Here is a 22976-nt window from a genome sequence, read left to right on the forward strand (position 1 = left end):
CAGCCTTGATCAATCCACTGCTGGATGAAGGCTTACCCAAGCTGCCACCGCAATCATTTTTCAATAAAAAATGACCAACACAACAATACTGACTTTAAAATGCTTTATTCAAACACAAACTTCATGATACAGCATTGAAATAAATTCGCATCTGTGCATAAGACATTGTCAACATGAACAGAACAATATTAGGTACAAGTTAGGTACAGATTAATGTCCTAATTTCAGAGTGAAAGTGATATCCTGCTCAATCGAGCAACGATACATTGTAGCTCATCTCACGTTTACAGCCCTGAGCCAGTGATGGAAATTCTGCATTCATATGGCAGGGGCAAGTCTTTCCAGAGGGCATTCACTTACCCATCAAGTGGTCCTCATTTTATCGACTCTACAGGGATGAAGTTCTAAGTCAACCCCCCAACCATGAGCTGCTCCCTGTACCACCAAGCCACCTGGCTTTCCTATTAGCGTCTATAAATACATTAATCGCAGCACAGGTAAACGCACGAATTGCCATCTATATCAGTTAGTGAGATGTAGAGTAATTATGCGATCCTTTACAAGCATCAATCACCATTACCACTTGCCTTTTGCAAAATGCGGACAAGCAAGCATAACTCCACGTGTAGGCCGCAGCCCTGCAATTGCTGGCAGAAGCACCTCCACTAGAGCAAACTATTCAGTGGAATACTCATTGTTTTTTTTCGGTAAAGTCACATATGTAGAAATAAAATATTTATAAAAAAATTAATTGAAATAAATCACGATGTTTCGAACGCAACACAAGCGCTCATCATCAGGTGGATGATAAGTGCTTCGAAACGTCGTGATTTATTTAAATTTAATTTATTTTAAAAAAAAATCTACATACGTGACTTTACCGAAAAAACCAATGAGTATAATTTCTGCAGTCACGAAAGCTTCAATTCTAGATCTTCAGTGGTATGTTTGGCTCTTCCATGCTGACCATATGTGTTGGAAGTGATGGGATAACTCACACTTTACCCCACCATACACGACCTCCCAAATGACTGGTGTACCCCATTTATACTGCTGGGTGGAAAGAGGCGGTGGGGGAAAACCAGAGTATTTGATCAACTTGATGCATGAGGTGGAAAATTCCACTCTGTCTTGAGAACAGAGTTGTGAAAGGATGCAATATCATGCAGTGAGGGCAAAGCTAGGGTCAAGTTTAATCACGACAAAACCAGTGTCCATTTATCTTTCATCAGAGTATATACAAAAGTAGCAAGTTGTACTTTACTTTTCAAACTTAGGTAAAAAAAACCTCAAACATGTGCTAGCAATGTCACAATGTCAAGGAAAGAATAATGGTGGTGCATTTGAGTAAATAAGAGCCCGGAGTGTCGACGTGGAGCAGTAACATGGCCCAGAGGCTGCTTCTTGCAGAGGTTCGTAGTTTGAATCTGACAGACTTCCCTGGTTGATCCTGCGGTGTGTATTAACCACAACACGCTACACATGGTCTGCTTCACTCAGTGGGCGTTAAAGATCTGATGACGTCATTCAAACAGTAGGTCATTGTGCCAAAAAAGAGAATATTACACTGCAAATTACTCAACTGGGAAATACATCTCAACCGTCACTCCCTCTTGATAAAGCGTAGCAGGACCCTGCTACCTGAAAGAAGAGTCTTGAGGCTTTCCTGGGTAAACAAGCACGTGTAGAAGTAATCGTTATTGTCAGTCCCCTCAACCACTCCACATGCATTCCTTCCGTCAAACTCCACACCTCAAGCAAACCCTCCCCGTGTCTTCCTGTCTCGCACCTACAAAGGCTTCAGGAGCTCTTCCCAGCGGATAGGCTGAGAGAACACCTCCCTGTGCAGCCACGTCTCGTAGCTGCAGCAGAAGTGCGAGGGCAGCTCCGTGGAGCGGCCCAGGAGGCTCTGAAGGCAGTTGTCGACGGGCGCGTAGTCGCAGCAGGCCGCCTCCCCGCTGTAGCGGCGCGCGTTGAAGCGCTCCACGCTGGCCCGCAGAGCGCACTCCTCTGCCTGGAAGTCCCAGGGCCGCGCGTCGATGTCTGCAGCCGCAAGACGACAGCAGATTTCTCAAACACGCGGCGCCCATTGGCAATTATCCATAATGTATTGCGCGTGTGTGAACACAGTACCGGACGCTGGTGGCTATGCTGCACACGACCTGTAATGCTGCACTGTGCAGGCAGGGAGGGTTGGTGGATCACACACAGATTCGTGAAACTCCCCATCTTTCAATGGCCGTCGAGGTCACTGACATCTCCTGGCTTGCCAGGGCATGGCAGTAAAGCAAGTGGGTTAAATTCCATGTGTACGGGCGATTGAGTGTTACCCCCACCTCACACGTGGGTTTTCTCCAGGCACGACGCTTTCCACCCACATGTATAAAACTCTTCAATCGAGTTGCCTAAACAAGCTAATATAGGATCGCAGAGCTCGGGCAATCGCTGGTGTTGCTTCTCACCGTCTTCCCTGGCACTTGTCTGTTTCCTATGCCTCTGCGAGTGAATAAAAACTGCGCACACTCCGAGAATATTACTACGATTAACACCCAGGCAGTGGCCCGCTCGCCGCAGGGACCTGGCACACAGGGAAGGGCGCGCAGAGCTGGCCACATACCGTTTCCAAAGGCCCAGTCGTCGTTGAGACGGTGCCGTACTTTCTGGTAGATAGCCGACATGGTCTTCATGTTGCTCTTTCGCCACTGCCGCCCGAGGTATTTGGTCTGAACCTTAAGCAGCTTGAGCACGTAGAGCTGCATCGTGGCCTGCTTCACCTTGAGCGCGCGCTTGAGAATGGGCGCCGACTTAAACACCACGAGCATCTGTCGGCAGACGGCGCCACATCACGCACAGCCCTAGCTGCGGACAATGTCCTTTCAACGGGGGTCAGTCAGGTGATAATGATGATATTAAACTTGTTTACCCAGGGTGAGCATCGCATCGCAGGAGGGATTAATGTTGCAATGTGTAATCACAGTTGAGTGTTTTACAGGTACGTTTTCAGCATTAGGATGTTTTGGCCAATATCATTTACACTGGGGGTTTTTCTTTTTGCTATGGGAGGAAACCGGAGAACCCAGAGGAAACTAAAAATCCAGAGACACCCGAGTCAGGAATCAAACACAGTCCTTTCTCACGGAGGCACAAGTGTCACCACTTTGACACTGTGCCGCTCACCCCTGATGAGCGTCAACTCAAGAAGTGCGTAGGTAAATATCTCCTAAGTGGATAATACTGTACGATTATTTCACGTGTAATCTGGTGAGACTGCATGTGACGAGGTCACTAGTTGTTGCTTAAGTCGCCCTCCTTCCACCCGGTCTCCATCGACCACAAAGACAGAGAAACACGCTGCAACTAGACAGCGTCATTCAGACGCTGTCTTTCCGACAGACCTGTTCTTCACCTGAGGACGGCTGCTTGCTTTGTGGCCAAAACGTCGTGAGAATTATTGAATTGGTTTATTTTTATTATTTTATTATTTTCCTTCTACGTGACTTTACCGAAAGAACCAAGAAGATGAATCCCTGCAGTCACGAAAGCTTTAAATCGAAATTTATTTCTACAGAATCAATAATCAGGCAACAGGCTTCCACACCAGTCCCTCTGCATAAAAATCAAATAATTTTTACACATCCCATTAGCTGCACGGCCTTCTGGAAGTGCATCATTTCCTTCTATATTTCATTAGCAGTCAGGTTTGTTTGAACCAATGCTGGTGAACTGCCATATCTATGCAAGATTTTTACAACATGCGTCATGTGTGAAGGTCCTCTCAGGTATGGTGCGGGTAAACACAATCAGTTGAACTGGTTACAGTTCAATTGGTTTACAATGCTCTTGAAAGATTCAGTCCCGGTCAACGATTTGCTAAAACCAGTTAAAATTGTAACCAAACCGTTTTGGTGTCCACTGCAACAACAAATGCTAGTTCGGCATGGCTCACCATGGTGCGCGAGTGTTTCCACTTGGTGAGCTTGTTGAGAATTCGGAGGAGGTTTATGCATGAGAAGAGATTCCTCCAGCAGAACTGGGTTTCATCCCCGGCTTCCTGTACCACACGGACAGCAGAGTAAACACGTCACTCAGTTTGCATTGTAATGTTTATTTTGTGGAGCGTCATTCGTGCAAATTGCATCTCAAACCGCTGGAGAAGAATTTGTAATGCGTGCAGAACGCAGTTAGAACCGGTGCCAACAATTGCCTATACTGTAATGTTTGTACACATTGTATACAATATAATCATTAGCATCATCATGCAAAATACAAGGCAATAAATAAGTAGACAATATACCTATTTTTCATGTCTCCCCATATAAAATAATAGTATTTTCTTACACATCCATCAGCCACACAGCTTTGTGGGAGTGCATTTTTTCAGGAGCATTGGCTCAACATGAACACAACTTTAGACCGTTTTCGACATTCCGTGTCCCATCGGCAGTCAGGTTTGCTGAAAGCAATGCTCGTGAAGCGATATGGGAAGGAGGCGTAACGTTTGTTTAAAAGTGTTACCGATATTCTTCACAAAGGCACAAATTATATTTTGTTATTATATAGTTCTGCGTCAAACTAGGACTCATATCTAACAGAAAGGGTTCCTTGTCTATAAACATCTGGCAGTTCACCAGCATTGGTTCAAGCAACCTCCAACTAACTGCTGACGAGACATTGAATAACGAAGCTGGACCTGTGTGTGCTTGTATCAAACCATTGCTACTCATAAAAAGGCTGTGTAGCTGATGGAATGTGTAAAACATACTTTTTTATGTTGAGAGATATGTGAAGGAGGCTTATTGGATACTTATTGATTTTGTTACAGATTACAGAGTCCTATAAATATTTAGTTTAATATTAACATTTTAAACAATCCCGCGTCAAAATAGACTTTATTGACATCAAACTCATGCTTCATGAGATTGTCACTAGTTTTTTGCACCTTCCATTAAGTGGCCACGCAGCAAAACACTTGAGCCGTTTTGTTTGGCATACGAACAATAACTAAGTTTAACAATTCTGAATGTCTGAGGTCATTTGTCTAATCAACGAAGTGTCCAGATATTCAGTAATTTAAAGCTGGTGGTCTGGATAAGGCTTTTATACACAATGCTGGACACCTTTGTATGCTGTTAAATATAATCGCACACAAGCACGAGTAATATCCATTGCAACACCCCCCCCCCCCCCGTTAATATAATGACTTGGAATCTCAGCAGGACAAACTCCTGGAACTTTAAAATATATCTTACACATCTGCAGTTGTAATTCATGTTTAATATGGAGATGGGTGGTGGTGGGTGAAGATGAGGTTGATGTGAGGTTGAGGTGAGGTTGAGGTGAGGTTGAGGTGAGGACTTGCCAGGCTCTCGGCTGTCAGGTCAGGGAGGTCATGCACCACGCAGTATGGGTAATCCAGCACCACGATACTTAAAAACAGAAAAGCACAAGTCACATCAGGCGACACAAACACAGGAGCAACTCCACATTGTCCAGGCATTCCTAGCTGTGGCCTGCAGCAGCAATGCTAATGAGTTCACCTGCAGTTGTATTTGACACAAGTCCTCGTGTCTATTGACACGGGTGCAAAAATCACCCTCAATCCACGGTGATGTTTCTGTAACTTTATTTTACTTGGTTTTGATAAGTAATTTGTCCAAGCCAACCTAACAAGACATTATTTTCTTTCATAATGATTCTTGTTTGTGCACAGTTTGTTCTGGAATGCAGTGTTTTTTTCTTCGATTTCTATTTGCTTCATTGCTCTACTTAGTTTTGAAGTTATTGTTTTTGTAATATTGGTTGATCCAGATTATAAAAGTGGTTTTGCTGGGTGCTGGAGCACATTCATGCACCGTCAGCTGCATTATGGTTCCAGACGGAATATTTAGAGAATTATATTTGGAACTTTCCCGCATGTGCTCAATTCTGCGCAAAGGGTTGACACTGCCAGCATTGGTGTCTTGTGACAGAGGCAACGCTCCCTAGAATCTACAACACTCTGCCAATTTGGATAAAGCATGGGAGCTGCCGTGGTTGTAATCGTTCGCAAGTTGGACTTGCAATCCAGATGTCACCGGTTCGATTCAAACTCCCGACACGGTAGCTGAATGGGGTAAGTCGCGTGTGGTGGAATAAAGTATGGGAACTCCCCTACCACTTCCAACATATCTTGTCAACATGGACGTGAGGAACAAATGCCCTCTAGATTTTACTCTCGTGAAGGCCCTTCCACGAGCTATGTGGCGTGAACAACACTTGCATGGCCGTACCATTCCCATTACCTTTTTTTTGACGAGACATTGCTATGCAGTGTCAAGTGACATGTGGCTGCATAGAGAGTCAATGTGTAGATTCGTGCAACACTTCTGGGGGAGAGGGGTCCTCATCTATAAACATCTGGCAGGTTCACCAGCATTGCTTCAAGCAAGCTCTTGCCGATCGATGAGACACTGAAAGTCAAAACCGATTCAGAAATTGCTTGTGATGAACCACCGCTGTTGAAAAAAAATCACTCCCAGAAGGCCATGTGGCTGATGGGATGTAAAAAAAAAACACTTGTATGTTTTTACAAGAAGGGACAGATATGTGAAGGAGGTGAATTATTTGCAGATGTTTTACAGATTTAGAGCTCACACCTGTTTTTGGCTGCGATGTAAGACATGATGTTTTGGTTGAAGAACTTCAGGATGAGAGGTATGCAGTTTGCAAACACCAGGTGCTGGGACATGTACTCAAACTACACACGCCACACACACACGCCAGCCACACGACACGTAGCTGTATTGGCCTCTGTGGGTGTTTTCACAAGACATTTGTGAAATGGCCATAATAACAATATTTTGTGTAAGTGTTATATAGCATTGTTATTAGCGCAAATCACATATATAAACGTTGCTGTAGTAGAATTTGTAACATGCACAGAGGTGTGGGAAACCACGCGCAAGCAGGAGAGCAGCCAGAACTGGTGGCAGCTTTTGCTCAAACCCTGTAGTCCTATATTGAGATATTTGGGCAACACCATGAACGCGTGTTTATACATAGTAGTGCATGCATAGGGCCCACATCGGTTAGACTGTAATGTATCGCTGCCTGAGAAGGAATGCAAGGCTGCTGTTCTGAGGTTTGTTTGTTTGTTTTATCACTTTATCACCATTGCCGAGCACAGGCCCAAAAAATCTCAAAAGCGTCAAACGACCAGCAACAAACAGCATTTTCCATTGTAACAGAGAGTTAACACGTTTCATGAATTGAGCTACATTATTATTAGAGCTTTGAAAAAGAGACGATGGGGAAAAAGTGGGGCAGTACAAAGGAAGAAAAGAAAGAAGAGTTGTGACCTGCAGTGTAGTGAGTGGGTGAGTGAGTGGGAGAGTAAGTGGGTGAGTGGGTGGAAGAGTAAGTGAGTGGGCGAGTGAGTGGGCTGGAGAATGAGTGGCTGAGTGAATGTTTGAACGAGTGGGTGAGTGTGTGGGTGAGTGTGTGGGTTGAGTGTGTGGGTGAGTGAGTGGGTGAGTCAGTGGGTGAGTTCTGACCTGCAGTGTGGTGGTTGAGTGTGGATGAGACTAAACTGTCAGTCTGGTGGTGAGGGTCACAGGTACAGTAACCATGGTAGTAGCAAAATAGGAGTAACATACTGCTGCTTTACTCTTAATTCTATCAAGTGCAGCGAGGTAGGAACAGGATTAAGCCTTTGGCCGAACATGTGCTTTGCACAGCAGCAGTGAAAATGGTTTGGAGGAACAATAACAGGAGTTGGGATTATTCTATGCTCCAGACTCCATTCCATGGTGTGCGTCTGCAGTGTGTGTGCTCACCTGGTAAATGTGGTTGAGTTTAAAGTGTTTCAGCAGAAGCAGCAGCAGCCCTGAGATGGCCTTGACGATAATCTCTTTGTGCCTATTGACGTCGATGCCCAGCTTCATGCTTTGCAAAACCGTTATCCTGCAAGCACACACAAGCCACAGTGCTTTCCAGCTCAGATGGCAGATAATGTTCATCAATGAGCATCTGTTGTGAACAGTTAACCCATGTGCAGATTACAGGATGACAGGCAAAAGGATTTAATAATGTTACTTAGCATCATTCATGTAACCTGCATCTCAAAACTATGTTTTATTAACCACAAGAAAGTGATAAGGAAACCAGAACCAGCCTAAGCTATGTGGTCCCATCAACTACTATAATGAGCCAATAATGTCTGTGTGTCCCGCGCGTGACGTTACTGCACATCGACCAGCCCCCCTCATTAATAATCATGAACAGGTTACGTCCTCCACATGGACCCCTCCTTATTAATAATCATGAGTGGGTGACGTCACTCCGCATGGAGAACCCCCCCCCCCCTCATTAATCATGAACAGGTGACGTCACTGCACATTGAACAGCTCCCTCATTCATAACCATGAACAGGTGACGTCCTCCAAATGGACACCCCCTCCATTAATAATTAGTGGGTGACGCCACTCCACATGGGGGGGCGAGGCACCTCCTCCCCCCTCCTCAGCGTCAACTTACAACCCTCACTACAAAGGCAGAACCCTCACGTCACGCGATCTCCGTCACGCTGTTGAGACATAGAAGTAAAAAGGACGTCATGATGAACAAGGGATTATAAACTTTAAATGAAATAGGTGCGTGTCACCGCGCCCTTACAAATTGAACACGAATTGATGCAATGAATATCACGTGGCGGTCTGCTTTTCGCTTGCAAGTTTCAGATTTACTGCAATACACCCGTCCTTGGACGGGCAAAAGGCGAGTATTAGAATGTTTGGCCAATTGTATTCATCGGCGTTTTAAAGATGTGGGAGGTATCCCGAGTGCCCGAAGAAAACCCATGCATTCGATTGGGGAAACACTCAGTCCCCTACAGATTGGAATGAACCCACCTTCTGTACTTCCATACCCTGGCAAGCCAGGAGATGGCAGCGACCTCGACGCCAACAGGTAAGGAGTTTCACGAAACCTGTGTGATTCACCAACCCTCACTACCCGCAGTGCTGCATTACAGGAACGTAGCATAACCGCCAGGGTGCGACATAACCGCCAGGGCACAGTGTAGCCGCTAGTTTCGCTAAAATGTTAATGGGCTTGTTGTGTGAAATGCATGCACGGGTCAATGAAGGCGCGTGGGGGTGCGTGTGATGGGATGGAGGGCAACTCACGGCATTTCCTCTGGGAGTACGTCTGCCAAGATGTTGATGGAGTCTGTCTTGGCCTTGGATGTGGGTGCTGCTGCTAGCAGTATTTTGAGCAACGCAATCTGTAAATAAAAATACATGAGGCATTAAACTACTCAAGTGTCCTGGAAAACCTCGGCATCGTTAGGTGAGTGTCCGTTAATTGGGGTCCCAATAGTGTAGAGGGAAGCCCTCTCCATATATATGGCTCCCAGAGGCAGATGGCACCAGTGAACATTGATGAGTACTGATGAGTCCTAATGAGGGCGAAACATGAACAGAGTTGTTTCTGTTGTCACAGCTGCCTGCTGGGGCAGACATCTTTTTCAACTCTTTGTTTTTGTGAACGACTCAATAACAAGGCCACTTGTTCAGCCCTTGAGCTGGTGGTCTAGACAAGGCTGACAGCAGTGTCCATGTGATGTGGTGGTCATGTGACATGCCTCTGCGCGTCGTTACATCAAAACCTTGCTGTTGTTTTGCTGCCTTGCCCAAGCTTGGGAATTGGTGTACTAATCCAACATTATCTAGTTTACATATTTAATTTGTATTGATTTACTTACCTTTCCCATACTTGACAATGGTCTCGTGCAGCACAAACTGAGAACCCAACGGCTACCGGAGATTGTGAATAGTTAAAACCAATAAACACTACACATGGCGTGAATCACTTCCCATGGTCCCCTGGAGGTCACCTCCGGAAGCACGCACCATGTTCTGCGGGAGGTTGGGCAGCATCCCCTGGTAGAGGATTTCTGCTGGGGTCTGCTCCACATCCTCTTCCCCCTGCCGCACGCACAAGACGCAGAACCCCGCAATGAAACGTGCGCGCAGAGGCGATCGAAGGGCAAGCGCTCAACGTACACCAACCGACAACACTGCTACACTGCACGGGGGGGGTCATTCAGCCAACGAGCACCCACATTTGTCAAAATTATTGATGATCCAGCACTCATGGATTCACTCCTATATCTTGCTCTCTCGCTGGCAGTTAATCGTCTCCTTATCACTTTTCTATTGCTACTGTAGCGGTGCCATGGCCTAGCGGTAATGTGTTTATTCTCTTGCTGCAGAGATGCACGGTTCTAATCAGGCCGTTAAATATTACACTCAGAATCCGTTTGTAAAATATTACACGGTGGATTATTATGATCCCGTACCTCATTCGAAAAAAAGAGCAGGACCGTTGTGTCGTGGCATCAAGCTAAAAATTTGGCAATTTTAAGAAAAATTACCTGCAAACTGCTTCATTGGGAAACCCTAGCAGGACCCTCCTGAAATAAATAATTGAGACTCGGTGAGGCTTTCCTGGGTAAAATAATAAAATAAAATTAACATTCTTCCCTCATTGGATCCTCCGTTGCACTTGTGGTAACCATGCCCCTTGTTACATTTCACGTTCAATTTGTAAATCACACCTATCCTCAAAATCTACGTTCCTTGTACAACGACAATCCGCCCAGGTGGCTCAGCGATAGAGCGAGCAGCTCGTAATCGGACCTAATGCGAGTTCGAATCCTGGTTGGAGTGGTTGACTTGGCCCATCATCGCTCAGGGGTCGATAAAATAAGCAACACTCGTTGGGAAAGTCAACAGTCACTGGCTCTGCAGGGCTGTAACCAGGAGATGAGCACCTCCTCAATGCTCATTAGGCAGGAACTCACTCCGACTCGCCAATGACAACTGCCTGCTGGGAGAGCTGGGAGAGCCGGTACCTGCAGCACGGGCATCCGCAGCAGCGTCTCCTCCCGCTGGATCTGCACTTCAGCTATCGATATGTACTTGTGCTGTCAGGAACACACATGCAAAGAGACACAGTGGTGAAGCGTCTGCTGATGCAAAGTCACAGGCTTGTAAAAACAGTGGTGAGTTACAGGACGTTTATGTTACATAACATTGGTTTACGTTTGTGCAATGTTTTTCCATTTATTCTGTAACACGGTTGGTTTTGCACCGATTTCAATTTGGTTGTCTCACTTTGATTTATATTTGGTTGTTTTGCTCCGATTACTATATGCTTCATTGCTGTCATACATTTTTACGATATTACTTTTGTCATTCCAGTGTCCCGGGCCACTTTTATAAACAAGGTTTAATCCCAGTTACTTGAGTTCTCACCAGGTTAAACAAAGTAAACGTAAAACTACAGCACCTGTTTCAAGATGAGCACACTCTCGTGGATAGGCCGCGGCAGTCCTACCACTGTCTCCGTGTCCCTGAGAATGTTGACAGAGAGGTCATCATCGTCATTGTTTTAACACGTGTCTGTGCGATTGAAGCGAAATTATGTTATTATTATTATTCCACTCGTTTACCCAGGAAAGGCTTATAGAGTATCTTTATCAGAGGGGGCCTTGCCAAGTTTTACAGTAAGGAGGCGATGTTGCTGCTATATGCGGGTATATTTTCAACATTGAAATCTATGGCCAATCAGTTACATTGTGTGTTGTATTTTTATCTGGGGGAAGAAACTGGAGAACCCGAAAGGAAACCCAATGCAGAACTGGGGGAGAACATACAAATTCCACATGGTGAGGGTTTACCCCTTTGTGTACTCCAGATTCCTCCCATAGCTCAAGAAAAAACAACGTAACTGCTATTAGCCAAAACATCCCAATTCGCCCTCTGCTCCACATGAGATTCCTCCGGATTCTACAGTTTCTTTCCAAAGCTAAACACACTCGAAAATGTTAACTGGTTTTGGCCAAAAATCCCAAATGCCGAGAAATTACTTACAAATTAGGATTACACATATTCTTTGGTTCTTTCGGTAAAGTCACGTAGATAGAAAAATAATAATAAAAAATAAAGTGAATAAAAAAAATAAAAAACACTAATGTAGACTGTAGCCTGGTTCCTAATAGGAGTGAGTGTACTGGCAATCTATAATGTGGACTGGAGCTTGGTTATTAAGTTTGGCGAGTGTACTGCCAGTCTATAATGTAGACTGTAGCAATGGTTAAGCTGGGTGAGTGTACTGACAGTCTATAATGGTATTACACACATTGTAACATTGTGCCCTGCTGCAAAAACTTGAGCATGACCCTACTGAAAAAAAGTCTTGAGACTCAGCGAGGCTTTCCTGGGTAAACAAGCGGAACAACAATAATACATTTTGGCAAAACGAACACAACCGCTCATGTCTATTGCGCTCGTGGCGTAGATGACAACTTCCAACAGAGAGCGGAAGACTCACCCTCCCAGCTGGAAGCCGATGAACTTGCTCCGGCTCGCTTCCAGAAAGTGCTCAATGTCCTTCTCCCTGCGAACACACGCGCTCACGGCGGTCACACCTCGCGCTGCAGGAGGCAGCAGGCAGCTGTGTGGGGGTTCCTGTTGCGACACCATTCGCGCGTACGTTTCTGTGACGCACGTTGAGTACCGGGAGGATGACACACTACGGCGCGGATGGTGTTCACCGTGCATCACGGAGGAGTGCGTGCCCATCGAGCACCAGGCGGGGAAGCTATGCAACGCACCACACATACTGAACCCACCTGACTTTGGGCCCCCAGGGCAGGCCCTTGGGCACGTGCAGGTGGGAGATGGACGAATGAGAAGCCAGAGCGTGGGACGGGAGCAGGTCCTCTCGCTCCATGAGGTCCCCCTCGTTTTCAGAGCCCCCCTCCCCCTCGTCCCCATCCTCGTCCTCGTCGCGGTTCTCCTCGCCCTTGTACGGGTCCTTCTCATTGAATGAGTCCAGGCTATCCTGCTTCAGCAGCCCCTGGTGCAACGCACATGCCACGGTCACCGTACGTGCAGAACGCGAGGGTTGTTCAGATCGGATTGGCCGTGCCTGGCGGTGGCCGTGCCGGGTAGTGGAGGGTTTTTCTCTTTCATGGGCGAACACGGTTGCGAAACGTTAACTACCTCGCACAGGAGATTGTGAGCTCATTCCTGACCCTGATGTCCATATATTTGGAGTTTGCATGTTCTCCCCGTGATCGTGTGGATTTTTCTCTGGGCCCTCCGTTTTTTCCTCCACATTTATAAACGTGCTTAGAGTATTTGGCTACTATACATGTCCACATGGTAATCGTTGCGCGATCAATAAAAAAAAGTTTAATATCTTAGTATTTTTCATGCAGTAACTATATGAAAGAGACCCAGTCACAAGTTTGGCATACGTACATGAAAGTGAAGCAATAAAAACATAACGTTAACCGGGTTTTACCTTCTTTTTGTCACAGTTACCCTGTAAGACGTGATCACAGGGTCTCGTGGTGAGTTTATGACATGTCGTGGTGTCGTGGTGAGCGTATCACGGTGAGCTTATCGCTGTGGCTGCCTCGTGTGGCTGCTACCCTGCGGGGGCGGCGCGCTCGCTTCTGCTGCTGCTGCTCCATGATGTCGGCGGCGGACGCGGGGGGAGAGGCGGCGCGCATGGCCCGCGTCACCGCCAGGCTATCCTCGGGCAGCACGGGCAGCGCCAGCTCGGCACGTCGTCGCACCTTGCTGCTCTGCAGCTCTTCGAAGCCTCCGAGGGACAGCTGCGCTCACGCACGGCATGGCAACGCAGGTTCGCGCTTAACACGTAGGGGTCGGTAGCTAATATGACGATTGTTTGGTCTAAGTTACCTGCAGGTTACTCCATTGGAATTAGACACGGCAACATCGCCGCAACAGTGAAAACACTGCAGACTGTGTTGAACACAGCGCCTTCCTTTGTGATATCCTCGTGCTATACAAATGGCATAGATAGCAAATCAACTAAATGATCATTGTTGCAATCGATTTTTGGGTTCGGCCACAATGATTTGGCCAACATTTCTGGCGTAAGTCCCTCCATCACCCGATACAGCAAAAAACACCTTCAAACAGGCTAATAGTTTTAGCTTAAATGTAGCTTGGTAACATAAACAAGTAGGTGACATATAATCAATAACCAATCATAACATATATAATCATTAGTAAAGCTGCAGTTAACATAATGATATTCTGCTGCAAGCTATTATATTCATGAGTAGTTACACTGAATAACACATCATGTTAATCATTGGCCCAGATCATTTTTATTGAAATGTAAGTTAATCTATAATGGTGAATATCCAGTTTGAAACATGATCGTCTTTCTGCGAGGTCAGGACACATGTTTAGGAAGCTGGGTCAGGTGACGCAGCTGATTTCCTGGATCTTGAAGATGCTTGACGCAGCTTAAAGCGAAACGTCGCGTATCTGTCTAAAATTAGTTGGGAGAATTGCTCTGCAATTAACTGCCGACTGAGCTGAGACAATAATAACCGACGCGTTAAACACGTGTACACCATGTGACAATTTTATTTGTTTGGCTGTGTTGAGTGGTGGAGGGTCTTACGACATAAACACTTTGGCCAGATCATTACGTGTTTGTGTACGAGATTGACGACAATGATAATCTGAGTTGCTAGTGGGAACCTGGCACCCAGTGTTTGTCACCGACCCACTCTCTCCCACTCACCCTCTCACATCCGCTCACCCACCCACATTCGCTTACCAACCCACACTCACCCACCCACATACACTCACCCACACACGCTCGCTCAACCACCGACACACTCACCAGCACCACCTTCCACAGCAAGAGAAGAACCTTCTTCATGGGAAAGTGCGGCGCGTGACCGCTGCAGAACCGCGTCAGCATGCCAAACAGGATCGCTGCCAGAGGGTCCTCTCTGTATATGGGGAGGCCTGCACACACACACACACGATTTATCATTGCATATGAACCATCTCTAGATTAAAAACCCAAACAGGCCCACTCTAAAAACCCAAACAGGCCCACTCAGACACAGAGAGCGGCTTCAGCATGGAACAATCTCCCACACAGACATATGCCACCTGTCTCAAACCTATTGATATCTTTAATAAAAATGCAAGCACACAAGCTTACAAGAGCACAGTCTAGATAAACCAGCATTGTACACCACATCATTATTCATGTATTACAGTTGCGCATGCTGCGTATTTAGAGTTATGGGTGCATAGCCACTTGCTAGTCATCTCAGTCAACTCATAGCACCTGCGTCTGTCCGGTGACCTGTCGGCAGCAAGAGCCTTCCACACTTCAAGTAACCTCAAGATGCACCTAGCCTGGCACAAGCGCCGTGGTGATGTCAATGCCACTCAGTGGAAAATGGTGGTTGCTGTTGTTGAGTGTGTATGTGTGTGGTATTTGCATTCTATGCCTTCATGGACACTTGCAAACGAGTTTTTTCATCTCAATTAATGTTCCAGGTGAAATATTTTAACACATAAAATTTTAACAAAACACAGGACACACACACCAGGCAAAAACATCACCACAAGCAACTACAGCTACACCCACTAAATTCTCTAATCATCTCATCTAAACATCTTCTTGCATCCCTGACACTTTGCACCCCCCAAACTCACCCCTCACTATAATACATATTATTCATCGTTATCTCATCCAGAACTGCTTCCTTAGCTCCCAAGACTGCTGCTGTCTGTCACCCTCACAGCAAAAACAACCCCACACTTGACCGCAGCATCCTGGCCAATTCCACCCATCTGAAGCCCCCCCCCACTCCTTTCCTGAGGAAACGGTGGCCTCTTGTGCATCAAGGCGCACGGCAATGGTTACCCAGGTCTTGTCGAAAGGTGTCACGCATTCTTGTCCACTCGGGGCGATCTCCCTCCTCCTCTCTCCGCAGCGTCTCCACCATGATGTTCATTATGTTCAGCAGCACACTGCAGGTACCACGGGTTCACGCAAGACCAACATGTAAACAACATGTAACCAACATGTAACCAACACGTACTCCCAGGGCTAATCGCAGCCACTTCAAACACCGTGAGCATGTAACACACACACAACTTTGCACATCAGGCAGTCAATTAGTACCATTTAGTTAGCTATGAATTGATTCATTTTTTCGAATCCTGGTATTGGCTGTGAAAGACTACGTGCCAAGCTAAACCCAAGGATATATGGGAGACTTCATTGCCTCTTTGGCAAGGGTGACCTGGTTTACACAAAGAACAATTTAAGGACACAATATTTAAACATTTTAAATTAAACAAATCAAGCCTAACTTTAACAATAAATTGACACAAGTGTGAATAAGGCTAGTAATTCGTGAATGTGATTTTGCATTTAAACAACTTAAATAAAAAGATAAACAGGACTGTAATTTCTGGAAAATAAATTGATTAGCATAGGCAAGTAGGACATGACACATACGGTAATTAAACGTGAAAAAAATGTGGGTTAAGGCTGCCACAATCTCTCGCACACATCTCTCAAACCCACATGCATCCTCAGCCCCAACCACAGCCACTTACACCACAATACAACATGTAACACCACGCACACCCGGGCACATCCCTCAAGCGCCCAAATAAAACCCAAACTCCTGCCAGAAACACAACACAGTGACGAGCAACAGGTGACAAGGGCTGATTTCACATTAGCGAAAATGATAAACACTGTGTTGCGTTGGTAGCTGCATGTATAAAAAAAATCGTGTAAATTGATTATTGACAATTATGCCGCGGCCCAGCAGTAGCGCATTCGCCGCTCGTTGCAGAGGTTCGTGGTTCATATCTGGCAGGCCGCCCTGATTTGCTTTTTTACCAACGAAAGTCTCAACTCTGTTTTGGGAGGGTCCTGCCAAGTTTTTGCAGGAGGGGGCAATATAGCTGCTAAGCCAATCGAGTAATTTGCAGCTAATGTTTCAGCATTGGGATGTTTTTGGCCATTTCCAGTTGCATTGTATGTTGTTTGTTTTAGCTATGGCAGGAAACCATAGAACCCGTAGGAAACCCATGCAGAACAGGAGGAGAGAGAAAACAAACTCCACGCAGAAAGGTGCCCGAGTTAGGAATCGAACCCAGGACCTTTTTGCTGTGAGGCACAAGTGTTACTACTGCACCACCCTGCGATGTGTGCTAACCGTAAAATACTACGCTCCGTCTGCTTCAAAGTTGATGGTAAAGATCCGGTGACGTAATTAGAAAACATTTCCAATGTGTTCCAGCGTTACACTACAAATTTGAAAAATTACACCGGAAATTACTCAAGTTGGAAAACACATTGCATCATTACCCCCTTACTAGCAGACGAATTCCCTACTGGCAGACCTGTGCGGTCACCTCATGCCAGACAAGGACAGCTACCACTGGGGATGCCCTTTGTGAACAGTTCTATTAAATTAAAAAATGTAAGGCAGTTTGAGTTTGTGAAGAAGTTCAGCGAACGCCCTGTACATGTGACGATTATGATCACGACGGTGATTATCTCACTCCTGTGATAACTGCTGGATGGCACCTGGGCCCTCAGAAGGCCTCACTCACCGCAGCTCCGTGCTATCTGCCAGCGAGATGGCCGGTTTCCTCAGGGCACTGCTCAGAGCTTGACTGTTACTGCAACACAACACAGCTCAAAGTCAAAGTGAGTTCCGGCTCAAAAGAGCATTGAGGTGGTGCTCATTTCCTGTTTACAGCCCTGAGATAGACATGTACATTCTATATTTCTATAGCGGAAGTGCAACTATCCAAAACACAACCACAATTGACTTCCTCACAGAGTTATACTCATTTCATCCACCTCGGAGGGGTGGTGATGGGTTGAGTCAAGCCCCAACCAGGATTTAAACTCACAACCTTCAAATTGAGAGCCACTCGCTCTACCGCCAAGTCACCTGGCTGGCAACACAAAACAGCCGGACACAACACATGCAAGACGGATTCCCTATCCATGTCGCAAAAAATGGGGCCAGTGTTCAAGCATTATTTGACCATAACTTGACCAAACTGGTCAGTGCGAGTTGAAGGCAGGGTGCATAGACTTTGGAGAAGGCTACAGTAGAATAGATTTTTCTGCACTGCCCTCTGCTGCCCATAACGTAGCACCACAGCAGCCTATGATACCTATTATGCACGGTGGTCACCCATTCAAGCACTATCCAGGCTCGAACCGGCTTTGCTTACAACATCCGAGATAATTGGGAGCATTGCAGGTGATTTGGTCATAAGCATAGTAGTGTTATTATAAAGCGTGCAGGTTTGCCTGGCAGAAATATGATTTTTTATTTCACACGGTAGAATGTTATACAATTTATATACAGCTTATATTTATAACGAAACTTAAGGGGGTATTAGTCTAGTCCTCCACATTGACCGGACGTGTGAGAAGAGATTGGCGTACCCACACTTTACCCACCACACGCGACCTGCCGATCGACAAACTGTGGCGAACCCATTTACACTGCTGTTGGGTGGAATCGAACCGGCAACTCGGTACATGTAATGTGCAAAAATGCAACTGCAACTAAAATATAGTGCGTGCTTACTCAGTTTCCATGTTCAGTAATTCCACTAGAGCGTTGAACGTTCCGACTTCATGCAACAGGAACACATTCTGTCGCACCCACTTCAATACCTCTGCCTCGCTGCTGCAATCCGCAAACGTTCCTGCAACGTCAACAGTTCATTTTGCAACGTCAACACATTTCATTCGCAACGTGCACACGACACGTGGCAATTGCATACGACCGGTGTCCAGCTTCAATTTCAAAAGCTACGATGTGCTCTCTGCTTCACTCAAAGTTAATGTTAAAGGACCCGTGACATCCTTGGAAGAACAGGAGTCCATTGTGTGCCGGTGTAAAGCTCCAAATTTGCTCAATTTGAAAAATTACACCTGAAATTACTCAATTGGGAATCGCACATCGCAACATCGGCACCGACTCCAGGACCCTCCGGGACAACATAGCCACCGTGCCCATTCACATCGAGCTACAATGTCAAAATCCGGGGAGCCAGCACAGGTGGGGGGCACGTACCCTGGGCCAAGTAGAGGATGGCGCGTGTAACCTTCAGCCGCTTCTCTCGGCTCATCACTTCCAACCCATCAAGCAGCTTGAGAATGCAGGAGCGTCGCGCCTCATCTCCCACGTCCTGCCAGCACACGCCCTCCCCTGCACCACCAGCGGAGGCCACAACACCAGAGGCGGTGAGGAAAGGGAACCGACACCACCAGGAGAAGCCACACCACCAGGGGAGGTGCAGGGTCTCGTGCAAGGCAGGGAGCGATATATTCTGGTCCATGGACACATTCACGAGTGCACGCAACAAGTCATATGGATTGCCGTGCCGGGAGATGAAAACGAACCGGCAACCTCTATGGCAACTCCTCTATAAAACTGTAATGTTACGTCCGGCCAGGTGGCTTAGCGGTAGAGGCTCACAATTAGTGGCAAGTAAAGCTCTTGGGAGGGGTTGACTCAGCCCATCATTCCTCTGGGGTGGATAAAACCTCTATGGCAACTCCTCTATAAAACTGTAACGTCACGTCTGGCCAGGTGGCTTAGCGGTAGTGGCTCACAATTAGTGGCAAGTTAAGATCTTGGAGGGGTTGACTCAACCCATCATTCCTCTGGGGTGAATAAAATGGATACCAATAATGATTGTCCTTCGGTGACTCACCCCTGCTATAGGAATGTGGAAATACACTGTCACTGGCTCTGCAGAGCTGTAAACAGAAGAGTCTCAATGCTGATTTGAGGAAACGCCTGACTTTTGACGGTACAATGATAAAGTATGAATATGTTACACTAACAGGCTGTGTGTTTGATGTAAAAATACCGATCGATTTGAATTCCTCATCAAAGCACTTCCTGTTAATGGCAAATTCGGGCTCCTCTGTGTAGCTGTAGAGTTCTGAAAATCAAACAAAACGCAAGTCAAGATTAAGAGCCCGAGATATTTTTTTTTAAACAGTGGCTAAGGACAGTACCAAAGGCACAAAACGTCAAGCGGCCACCAACAAAGGAAACACGTTTCTTGAATTGAGCAAGGTTATTGTGAGAGCTTTGTAAAAGAGACGATGGGAAAGAATTACAAAGTGGAGCAGAGCAAGGGAAGAGGCAGAGACGGAGTTATGACCTGCAGTGTCGTGAGTGGCTTCGTCTATGAGTGGGGTGGGTAAGCGAGTGAGTTGTTGTGACCTGTAGTTCTAGATTTGAAGCTTTCGTGACTGCAAGGATTCATATTCTTAGGTTTTTTCCGTCTTCAGGTGGAACCGTCACATCCACGACAGCTGTATTACTTGATACTTGATACAGCTGTCGTGGCTGTGACGGTTCCACCTGAAGATGGAAGCTTGTATTGCCTCCGAAACGTCGTGATTTTTATTTTATTTTACTTTTATTAATTTTTAATGTTTTACCTACCTGGTGACTTTACCGAAAAAACCTAAGAATGTGACCTGTAGTGTTCATGATGGTTGAACATTGTGGATGAGACGAAACCGGTCAGGTGGAGGAATCAACGAGTCAAGCTCAGGGGAACAGTGACCATAGTCGTAGCAATTTGCAGGACTCAAACATTATCATTCTTGTTGTGCCACCTTTGTTGGAAGGCTTATTTACCAAAGATGTTAAATAAGTCGTGGTGCCCTGGAGCTGTGATCGTTACCAGAAAGCTCAGCTGAGTATTCATCCGAATCGCTGTAGTTAAACTCCAGGTCTGGAGACTCGGGTGAACCCTGAAAAGGAAGCACAACACCACAGTGTCACATCAGTGCCTCTCTTCGTGGTATCCCGCGATCTGCCCGTGCCCTCTATCCCGCCATGCCCCCTCTCTCTCTACGTGCCCCCCTCTCTCTCTCTCACCGTGCCCTCCATGCAACCCCCCTTGTTCTCTCTCACCATGCCATGCCCCCTCTCTCTGCCGATGCCCCCTCACTCTCTACCCATGCCCCCCACCCTTTCCCTGCCCATGTCCTCACCCTCTCCCCACCTCCCCCCCTTCTCTCACCATACCCCCTCCATCTCTCTTCCATGCCCCCCCAACCCCCTTTCTCTGCCCATGCCCCCCTATCCTTCTCTCCCTACACCCCCCTTCTCTACCCATGCACACTCCCTCTCTCTCACCAAACCCCCTTACTCTCTCTACCATGTACCCCCACTCCCTCTCTCTGCCCGTGCCCCCCCCCTTTTCTGTACATGCCCCCCTATCCTCACACCCCCCCCCTCTCTGTCCATGCCCCCCTATTCCTCTCTCCCAACAACCCCCACCCCCCCCCCCCCTTCTGTTGTCCCCCCATTCCTCTCTCTCCCCACACCCCCCCCCTTCTCTGTCCATGCCCCCCTATCCCCCCCCTTCTCTGTCCATGCCCCCCTATCCCCCCCCCTTCTCTGTCCATGCCCCCCTATCGCCCCCTATCCCTCTCTCTGCCCCCCGATCCCCACCCACCTCGGAGTCCTTCCTCTGCCCGCGCAGGACGTCTTTGAGCTTGGGCAGGCCGCGTTGGCGGCCCGCGCCTCCCGCCTCCATCATCATCATCACCACCACCTCCTCCCCCTGTCTCCACGAGAGGCGAGGGCCCAGCCTCTCGTGCCCGAGGGCGGCGGTGACTACCGATCGGCGGCAGGGGCCGGGAGGCCGGGAGGCCGAGCGAGCGGCTGCTGCTGCTGCCGAGGCTTAGGAGGAGGCTGCGGAACGTCGGCGGCGAGGGAAGAGAGCAGAGTCAGTCAAGGGCGTGAAGAGCGAGTGGACCGCAGGGGGCATGGGTGACAGAGCGCGTTACATGCAGAGGGGGAGAGAATGAGAGAGGAGGGAATGAGAGAGGAGGGAATGAAGAGGGATTGACAGGGAACCTCGCCCCCCCCACCACCACACACAAACAACATGGCGGCCGCGCGACACGTCACGCGCGCGTCACGCCGGTGACGTCACCAACGCGGCATTCCCCTCACGCGGTGACCCCCTCAGGTATCCCCTCATACAGTTATAGTACATTGCTGATTCTATGCCACTACTCAGTGATACCCTCAGATATCCCCTCACGGTAATCCCATCTTATAGTGATCTCACAGAGTGATCCCCTCAAGCATTCCCTAATCCAGTGATCCCCTTAGATATCCAATCAGTGATACCAGATGTCCCCTCACACGGCGATTTCCTTCGATATCCAATCCCAGTGATGCCCTCAGATATCCCCTCAAACGGTGACCCCTCAAGTATACCCTCAGATTCCCCCTCACAGTGATATCCTCAGATATCCCTCGCAAGTGATTCATTTTGACTGTCCATCATCCCTCCAAGGTTGCGGATCACTGGATGAGGGTATTCCTGAGGGGATCAATAAACGAGGGGACCACCGTGTGAGGGGATCATCGTGTGATGAAACACCTGAGGGAATCACTCTGTGAGGGGACCGCCGTGTGAGGGGGTATCTGAGGGTATCACTGCATCAGTGGGGAGTTCAACAGTGATCGTCCTAATCATACTCGTCCCCGCCACAGGAATGTGGAAATGTCCACAGTCTCTGGCTCTGAAAGGGCCGAACGAGCAGGAAACTGTGGGACCTTGAGAACCTACAGGAGTTCATCTTCTTGGTTCTTTCAGTAAAGTCACAAAGAAGGGAAATAATAAAATAAAATAAAATATATTTTTTTTTAATTCCCTTCTACGTGACTTTACCGAAAGAACCAAGAAGATGAATCCCTGCAGTGACGAAAGCTTTACATCGAAATTTAACCTACAGGAGGAGATGATGATGATGATGGGGCGCGGGGATAAAGGCGCAGCGCTGCAGCGGCTCGTGCCACACCGCTGGCGGGATGGCCTCCAGAAGAAGGGGAGCTCTTCAGTGGGGTCACGGTTGGCATCCTAAACTAAAAACTATTTTTTAAATAATCAAATCTTACCAGGGAAGGTACCACTGAGCTAAAAAGTTATGTTTTATTTATTTCAGAAGCGACCTGGCCACAAATGATAGCTCAACGAAGTGGCTTATCGTCGTGTGGAAATGTATAGCAGCCAAATGCTCAAAACGCGTGATTATTGATT

At 47.2% G+C, this 22976-nt stretch overlaps 1 protein-coding gene across 2 annotated transcripts; it reads right to left on the minus strand.

Annotated features, from left to right (window-relative positions):
- Positions 1-95: 95 nt before the first annotated feature.
- Positions 96-21852, minus strand: STRIP1 (striatin interacting protein 1). Of its 2 annotated transcripts, none has more exons than XM_078871258.1 (21): positions 21378-21852; positions 20598-20667; positions 19767-19841; positions 18965-19099; positions 18473-18593; positions 17475-17543; positions 15763-15869; positions 14719-14846; positions 13484-13669; positions 12677-12888; positions 12376-12441; positions 11332-11395; positions 10895-10966; positions 9891-9965; positions 9165-9262; positions 7815-7941; positions 6636-6736; positions 5360-5426; positions 3947-4051; positions 2618-2822; positions 96-2043 (listed from the first exon to the last, which is right to left on the minus strand). In XM_078871258.1, exons 1-21 carry the CDS (start codon positions 21465-21467, stop codon positions 1790-1792), a joined length of 2427 nt encoding a protein of 808 aa, XP_078727384.1. In that variant the 5' UTR covers positions 21468-21852; the 3' UTR covers positions 96-1789. The 2 variants fall into 2 exon arrangements, with proteins under 2 accessions (XP_078727384.1, XP_078727383.1); XM_078871257.1 differs by having other exon boundaries at positions 12677-12903.
- Between the last annotated feature and the right edge of the window lie 1124 nt (positions 21853-22976).

Source organism: Lampetra fluviatilis, chromosome 32 (genome assembly GCF_964198595.1).
Source record: "Lampetra fluviatilis chromosome 32, kcLamFluv1.1, whole genome shotgun sequence".
Classification (NCBI taxonomy): domain Eukaryota; kingdom Metazoa; phylum Chordata; class Hyperoartia; order Petromyzontiformes; family Petromyzontidae; genus Lampetra; species Lampetra fluviatilis.